This window comes from Melanostigma gelatinosum (genome assembly GCF_949748355.1).
Source record: "Melanostigma gelatinosum genome assembly, chromosome: 20".
Classification (NCBI taxonomy): domain Eukaryota; kingdom Metazoa; phylum Chordata; class Actinopteri; order Perciformes; family Zoarcidae; genus Melanostigma; species Melanostigma gelatinosum.
In genome coordinates, this window is record NC_136653.1 from 7334290 (window position 1) to 7342725 (window position 8436).

The 8436-nt window shown below is 41.8% G+C and overlaps 1 protein-coding gene across 3 annotated transcripts in view; it reads left to right on the forward strand.

Annotated features, from left to right (window-relative positions):
* The first annotated feature begins 196 nt into the window (after positions 1 to 196).
* The window catches only part of LOC306794119 (copine-3-like), a 9291-nt gene continuing 1051 nt past the window's right edge, over positions 197 to 8436 (forward strand). The window contains exons 1-17 of one of the 3 annotated variants that reach the window (XM_079292039.1): positions 197 to 300; positions 830 to 989; positions 1444 to 1623; positions 2063 to 2137; positions 2221 to 2292; positions 2392 to 2472; positions 2793 to 2882; positions 3502 to 3600; positions 3846 to 3932; positions 4018 to 4077; positions 4170 to 4303; positions 4532 to 4586; positions 4706 to 4757; positions 4885 to 5018; positions 6897 to 7133; positions 7468 to 7580; positions 8287 to 8419. In XM_079292039.1, the coding sequence (XP_079148165.1) occupies positions 858 to 989; positions 1444 to 1623; positions 2063 to 2137; positions 2221 to 2292; positions 2392 to 2472; positions 2793 to 2882; positions 3502 to 3600; positions 3846 to 3932; positions 4018 to 4077; positions 4170 to 4303; positions 4532 to 4586; positions 4706 to 4757; positions 4885 to 5018; positions 6897 to 7133; positions 7468 to 7578 (1599 nt within the window). In that variant the 5' untranslated portion in view covers positions 197 to 300; positions 830 to 857 and the 3' untranslated portion in view covers positions 7579 to 7580; positions 8287 to 8419. Of the gene's footprint in view, positions 301 to 829; positions 990 to 1443; positions 1624 to 2062; positions 2138 to 2220; positions 2293 to 2391; positions 2473 to 2792; positions 2883 to 3501; positions 3601 to 3845; positions 3933 to 4017; positions 4078 to 4169; positions 4304 to 4531; positions 4587 to 4705; positions 4758 to 4884; positions 5019 to 6896; positions 7134 to 7467; positions 7581 to 8286 lie in introns of all 3 variants that reach the window. The other 2 variants (XM_079292038.1, XM_079292040.1) reach the window with 2 other exon arrangements.

The window sequence follows — 8436 nt, forward strand, 5'->3', positions numbered from 1 at the left end:
CTGGCGGATATAATAGTTTACTACGACTACCGGTGAAGAAATCCAAGATAAAAGTAAAAAACAATCAGGTGGTAAATTCACACAGTGACTATTTGAAGCTGGATTGTTGTTGTAGCAGACGTCTTTGTGGGTGTAACTTTGTCGTGTTGACGTCAGAGCTCGAGGAGGAGAGCCCAGACATCACGTCATTGCGTCACTTCGAGAGGGCGAAACCATCCTGCTAAGCTGTCACGTTCATGTCGAGCAACTAGAACCACCCAACAAAGTATTTTCCTATTGTGAATCCAAACACTTTTAACGGTAAGTTTGAATTTAAATCACCAACTACTATTTGGGTGAAAGTTAACGAGCCAAACCAGCTGTTTATCAATTTACTAAGTAATCAATAACCAGCCTGGTTAGCTCGCTAGTTCGTCGTTTTACTTTCTCTTATTGTAACAGCTCGTCCGCTTTTTCCCTCCGGTTGGACCTCATTAATGCTGAGGTATTGTGTTACACTTCCCGCGAGACGGTTGCTGGTTCACCACACATGTTTGAGTGAGGCACCGCGGGTTTAGTGTCAATTTGAAGCGTCAAAACTCTACAATTGATATTTGCGGCGTAACGTACGTTATCATAACGTCACTGTGTTGCCAGCTCGCGTGAAGTTACCGCCCCCAAAACAAAATATTGTATTAATGGAAGTTCCCTTCCAGTGGCAACGTCAGTGTTGAACGGTTACACACCTTTCTAGGCTGTTAAATCTTGTCTTACACGGACCTAAAAAAATGCATTTGAATAACATGTGACGTTCACACAGTAACGTCCCTCTCTGCGTGTCCTTCTCCAGCTCGTTACCAGTCAGTCTGTGGACAGACATGGCGACCCAGTGTGTGACCAAGGTGGAGCTGACGGTGTCCTGTGATCATCTCCTGGATAAAGACATCGGCTCCAAGTCTGACCCTCTGTGTGTGCTTCAAACGAGCAGCTCTGAATCCCAGTGGTACGAGGTCAGTAGGATGTCTGGATTCATTCAACATCCGGGAGCTCACAGATTTATAGTTTCCATGAGTGAACTGTTGCCCCAATCATAACCATGCTGCCTACCGGTAATTCTGCTTGATTTAATTTTGAACATCAAACACATTGTAATCAGTCCGTGTTTGAAAGGCAAAACAATTATTCTTAAGCATCTTCCCCTGCTCTGAGAAACAGACAATGCGGGATATTTTAAATAATAGGTTTTACGTAGGTGTGGCAGTTATGTCACTGCAGCACCTGTAAAAGAAAGTCTCAGAGCAGTGTTAATCGTTAACCCCCAAATAGAAAAGTCAGTGTTGTGTAAAGCAGCAGCAGTCACATCATGTCCATTTCCTCTTTCATCAGTGCATGTGGGCCAATACATTCTACAGTTTAAATGTGTGCACGTAGCGACGCATAAAGCAATCCGACCTTTCCCAACAGGTGGACCGCACAGAGAAAGTCCAGAATTGCCTCTACCCAAAGTTTGCCAAGAAATTTTTCATCGACTACTACTTTGAAATAGTGCAGAAACTGAAGTTTGGGATTTACGACATCGACAACAAAACTGTTGACCTGAGTGATGACGACTTCCTGGGGCAACTGGAGTGCACCTTGGGCCAGGTAAGTGTTTGGCTTCATGTTGGGCTGAAGGTTTCAATTCCTTACTTTGAGTTTCACCCAACAAAGTTTGTACATTTTTGGTTAACCAATCAGTATAAAGATTCATTATAAACTGACGTAACTATGGCTGTCTCCGACCAAAGAAATTCTTAGTCAACTAACACTCTAATGAATGTAATCGACAGATCTGTAAAGCTGTCAGTCAGACGGGTGCCGGACACATTGTGTGCTGTAATAACACAACTGTTACACATCAAGAACTAACGTCCCTGATAAACAGTTGCTGTTTCGGCTCTCAGTGTAATCTGATCCCAGATGTTCACTCTGCCTGCTTGTTTTGCATGCTTGCCTCGTGGTTAGGAGGCCGCTGTGTTGCACTCATCCACTGCTTTTGCTTTTGCGTCTTCTTTTGTTAACTTGCTCTTGTATCTGCTTTTAGGTTGTGTCCAGTAAGAAACTGACCCGGCCACTCGTCTTGAAGAACAAGTCCCCTGCAGGAAAAGGGACCATCACAGTGAGTGATGGAGAGAGCCAGAGAGAAAGGTGGCCGTGTTGTTTGCTTTGTGCTCTGTTGTTCATCTTCTCTTCTCGTCACAGATCAGTGCTGAAGAAGTAAAAGATAGCCGGGTGGCCAACTTTGAAGTTGAAGCAAGGAAACTAGACAACAAGGTATGTGTGATTCTTTTAGAAGTATAACAGGCTGTTATTCATTTAAAAATATTCAGGCACATTATACTTACTGTGTTTCATTACTTTAATCGTTTACAGGATCTCTTTGGGAAGTCCGACCCGTACCTGGAATTCTACAAGCAGACAGCAACTGGATGGCAACTCGCTCACAGGACCGAGGTACGAATGACAGAGAGCTGTGGAATGAAAGTTACAAATCCTAAACAAGCGTCGTCATATTCACCTTCATTCCTTTCCTGCCGCATGCACAAATACACATTGACCAGGGAAAAGTGCGCCGATTGAGCTAATTAATCCCCTTTTTAATGTTAAAGTAGATTAACAATAGGTTTAAAAACATCTGGACAATATTTCTGACTGCAGAAACGACAACTAAATATGATTTCAGTCGCCTTTTAAGAATCTGCATCGGTTCCATATGAATTGGTTCTTGATGGAGTAGTCTGCGCCGGTATGATTGTCATGAATTCTGTCTTCAGGTGGTGAACAACAACTTGAATCCAACATGGAAACCCTTTCGCATCCCCCTGCAGTCTCTCTGCGGAGGAGACCTGGAGAAACCGATAAAGGTACCCGAAATACACTTCCTAACCGCGATCCTTGTGGTTGAGTGGCACTCTGTGTTTTCACTGTCATGACATAATACAACCGGTCTGGAAGGTGTGAATCGTCTCTCAGATATCTCAAAGCATTGTTGGAGTGTATTTAATACTAGCTTGATGATATATATTTCTTGAACTTCTGAAGCGCACATGTCAGGAAGGAAGCTGTTTTCAAGCATACAGTACAAGTGAGTTACCCAGTGTGTTACAGTGTTTGTCTTCTTTCATCCTGCCATCACTTAACGGGTGAAGTTTGTGAATGGAGTGGAGAGGGGGGGGGGGTACACGACGATGCCTGAGTGAAGTCGCAGGCCCTCCAAGTTTCCTTCATCCAACACGATCCTCTCATGAAACGGATGTGTCTGAAACCACACGTTCCTCTAGTACGCTAGTACTAGTACGTCTAGTACGCTAGTGTTACCAAGAGTTCTGTTCTGAATCTCACTTTTGCATGTTTTTGTTTCTTCTGTTTTCTACATTTCCAGTTAAAAAAATAAACGAATAGGCCATGTTCACGCATAAAATAAATACCATGTATCACTGCTGTCCAGATAGGTTGGATCATATTTTCTTCACCTTTTTCCAGGTTGAGTGTTATGACTATGACAACGATGGCTCCCACGATCTTATTGGCGCCTTTGAGACCACAATGACACGCTTCCAGCAAGCGTCACGAACGTCTCCGGTATGTGTGTGTGTGTGTGTGTGTGTTTACGTTGTTTGTTTGGATGTGCAACAACCAATATTTCAAACATTATCTCAAGCAGCGTGGAGCTGTTTATTCTACTTATATTTGGTCCTTGTGAATTAGTCTCGCTAAGAGCGCCGTCTAGTGTAGTTCCAAGTAAAATGTCAATTTCAAAACACACAACTTTGACTTTTAAGGGCGCCTCTCGCATTCACACCCACGCTTTTGTGTTTTGTCCTCAGGCAGAGTTTGAATGTGTCAACAGTAAAAAGAAACAGAAGAAGAAAAGCTACAAGAACTCTGGTGTTGTGAGCGTGAAGACATGCCAGGTAGAGACTGTTGCATTGTTCTCTTGTGTGATTCGATTGCATGCTCTCTCATACTCTTTTATGAAACGTATATTTTATCTTTCAGGTGGTGAAGGAGTATACCTTCCTAGATTATATTATGGGAGGCTGTCAAATCAACTTCACTGTAAGTCTTGGTTTCTCTATTCATGCCTCTTTGTATTCTTGGAACACTAATAAGCTCCGCATGTCTGCCGGCTCCCTGAATGCTTTTTGCAGGTGGCTATTGACTTCACAGGCTCCAACGGGGACCCCAGGTCTCCTCAGTCTCTGCATTACATTAGTCCTCAGGGGGTCAACGAGTACCTCTCTGCTATCTGGTCTGTGGGCAACGTCATCCAGGACTATGACACGTACGTATGACGCATGAAACACACTCTAAACGTCATGTGAAGAAATACCACGTCACCAAAGTTCCCCATCATTTGTACGCAAAGCTTTTCCGAACGTGAGATGACCCGATGACACAACTGTATTTGCAACGTAGCTTGCATTTCTTTATGGCTGGAATAAAGTTGTATTTAATAGACATAATAATCTGTCACTAATGTACTAGTGATGTTTCTTTCCTTCCTGTGTAGCGACAAGATGTTTCCTGCCTTTGGCTTTGGAGCACAATTACCTCCCACATGGCAGGTAAGACTTGTTAAAACTACGAAATGCACAAAAAAGATTTGACTGCTGTTAGAATCAGATTGAAAAGTCATACAGTAGTTTGACACAGGAACTGAAATCTGACGGTGTTGTTTCTTTAGGTTTCCCATGAGTTTCCTCTCAACTTCAACCCAGCAAATCCCTTTTGTACAGGTATGTATATGAATCATTGCACAGCATGTACATTTAGACAGTTCTTTACATATACAATGTGTAGTGTGTTGACACAAGTGTGATCCCTACTGTGCGTGTGTGTGCGTGTGTGTGTGTGTGTGTGTAGGCATTGAAGGTGTGGTGGAGGCCTACAGGTCGTGCCTGCCCCAGGTCAAACTCTACGGTCCCACCAACTTCTCCCCTATCATCAACCATGTAGCCTGCTTTGCTAAGCAAGCCCTCCAGCAGACCACTGCATCGGTGAGTATTTGCCTGTTTACATCAGGGGTCACTAATAGGCGGACCGTAGTCCGGATCCGGACCCAGACCGCTTGTATCCGAATCCTGGACCTAAAACCGATAGATGATTGAGAATTATTAAATTTTAATGGAGCGCTTCTATTTTAACCGGCACAGCTTTTACAGCCTTTACGGCACTCGTTCAGCAGGGCAGGAAACTCAACGACCAATTACATGCATGTAAATCACATCACGTGATGCTGCTCAGCCAATCAAATACGTGTATTCTAATATTTCTAATATTCTAATAGTTATTTCACATGACGTTCTCCAAAAAGTGGACAGCGAGACCAGAGCCGTTAACAAAGAATAGACTGACTCGTATATCTTAATTCTTCCCACGTCAGTTCAAAACCAGTAAGTCTCATATGTTCAGAGAACGTGACGATTATTAAAAGCAGTAATGTGAAGCGTCACTACGAGAAAAAGCACAAATCTTTTGCGCAAATTATCCACTCGCATCCAAAATGAAGTCACAGAAAATAAACGATCTAAGAGCCCAATATGATCAGAATCCTAACACATTTATTCACTTCCCAACAATGATGTTAACAGAGAGAATAGAGCTGAAACAAGTGGTTTAATAGCCACAGATAAAGTCCCTGCTCACTGAAAAATATAACATCACTTCACACCTGAATGAACTGAATTTAAAGCTGCAAGGACAATTCAGTTCAATTCATTTCACTGAATTTCACATTTTTCAAAAGCTTTCTGTTATTTATTTTATTCTTAAATGCCGCCCTTATTTTACTTGAAATGAGAGACTAACATGTATTTATTATTAGAGTATGTATTATTTATAATTCATCCAGTTCAATTTGAAATCTGACAGTAAATATTGTTGAGATATAATTCCATTGAACTTTCTTTATTTGATTTGACAGTCAGTTGTTGTCTACATACAACTGTTGGCTACTTCGATATATATGGAACGGAATCATAGCGCACTTAGATTATTGTGGTGTTCTGGACCTTTACATGAGGACATTCTCTCTAACTGGAGTAATAAGTAAATCACAGGCTCACAGGTCTGCATACACAGAGACTCCATATTTGACAGATGAAGTAACATGAAACCATGAATGATTTGCAAAGGAAGACCTTCCAGTTCATCATTATTAGTATTTTGTCTGAAACCATCCTGAGTAGAAAGTCCAATAGTCTTTTTTACCCTTGCACCCCCACTGGCTGTTGCACAGTTCATTCACACTTGCAGAAAACATCCCGATGTGCCACATTGGACAGGTACTCGTTTTTAAATTCTTTGTGCACACATTTCAAAATGGTGCAAGAGGATTCGGAAATGGCTTGATCCAGAGCAACAGGAGTTTTTAGATAACACCATAGTGATTGCCTGTTCAAGCTATTTCCAGATGCCAGGCCCATGGTTTCTAGATGTAATGTCCCAGAGAGGCATTACCGTCAGTTGTATGCCTGTCAATAGCTGAATATATGTGGAAGTCTCTGAACCCCAGAATAAATTAATAATAACTTCTTAAAAGTCTTAAGTAATGCCAAAGTTGAATACAATAATCATTATTAGTTTAAATTATCACTCTGTAACTCGTTTTCTTGCGTTTCAAGCGTCTCATCTTACTATAAAGCAAGGAATTTCTGTGTTTCTGTATGTTCTTCGCATATCTCTAGAGCAGCTCTTCCAATCTACTTCAGACACGCAACGCAAAACTAACAACAAATAGATTTGGATTTGAGTCCTAGTAGACCTTGATCCTGTCAGACTATAATAATAAGCATTTGGGTCTTTATCAAAACTTGCACACAGTTCAGCCATTTAATAATTCATCTGCTACCTCTGTTGTTGCCGTCTCCCCGAAGCAATACTATGTCCTGCTGATCATCACTGACGGAGTGATCACTGACATGGATGAGACTCGCAGCGCCATCATCAACGCCTCTCGTCTGCCCATGTCCATCATCATCGTCGGAGTGGGCGGGGCCGACTTCAGCGCCATGGAGTTCCTGGACGGAGACGATGGACGTCTGCGCTCTCAGACCGGCGAGACTGCCATGCGAGACATCGTCCAGTTCGTGCCATACCGGCAGTTCCAAAATGTAAGTCAGTGGAAAAAAAATCCCCTTTCTATAGCACTGATTGCTTTTATAGAAGCTATGTGTTTATGAATAGGGTTTGCTTTAATTTCATGAAATATGTCTTTAATAAGCCAATTCATTTCTTTACAAAACTGCATGCCTTTCAAACTTTTTTCTGAGCATTTCACTGCGTCATTTTTGGTTTAACTGGCTTCAAAATTTTTATATATATATATATATATATATATATATATATATATATATATATATATATATATAGTGTCCCGATCTAAAACCCATCAGCTTGGCCCTCACTTAGCTTACGTCTGTGCATTGTGTATTCATCTCTTTTCAGGCGCCCAGCCAGGCTCTTGCCCAAAGCGTATTGGCTGAGTTACCTCAGCAAGTGGCCTCCTTCTTCAGTATATTCAAACTGAAGCCTCCCAATGATCCAAATACTTCATAGGGGTACCCCAAATATTTCTTCATACAATTCCCCATCACCCTAGCCTGTGCTTGGCCGATATGAATAACCGCCTCCCTGCACGAGTCATCGCATAGAGTGATTCCTATCCTCATGTTTTCATTATTTTCCAACTTTGTATTGCTAAAGATCCACCACCAGTGCTGAGTGAGAGAGATGGTACAATACATTCTGTGTGAGAATATGAAGCACTGGTGACCGATCTCAGAAACACATTCTTGTTTACATTAAAGGGAAAATTCCACCGCTCAAAAGCACTTTGTGCAGATTAATCCATTGTTATGTAGTACATAGTACTATAGTCACCAGAGTCAACAATCTGTCATCAACACTTGCATCTTCAGCTCTTTTCCAAAGAGAATAGGGTGGAAGCGAGACAAAACTAAGAGGAAATGACAAAACAATAGTATTGTTGTCACTGTTGCTGCTCACGCCATCTATAAATGCAACAAGTACAAGCAACTCCTCTGGAGGTTGCCAGAAAAAGTGGCATTGTGACAAAATAACTCTCGAAATATAGTGAAAAGCAAAGGTGGTTGGAATTTTCCCTTTAGCTGTCTTCAGCTGCATGACGTTCTACTTCTCATTCTTTTATTTTTTTTATTTTTTTACTTCTCATTCATTTCATTAAATCAGTGACAAAATTCTTTTTTTTTTTAAATGTTTTTTTCTCTTCCTTTTGCACTTCAGGGTCCTCGAGAAGCGTTGGCAAAGAGCGTGTTGGCAGAAGTACCAGGTCAGCTGGTGGACTTTTACAATACCACGAAGCTGAGTCCACCCAAACACAATGCCACCCCAAAGCCTGCAGGTACCATCTGATGACCCGAGGAAGAAGCCAGA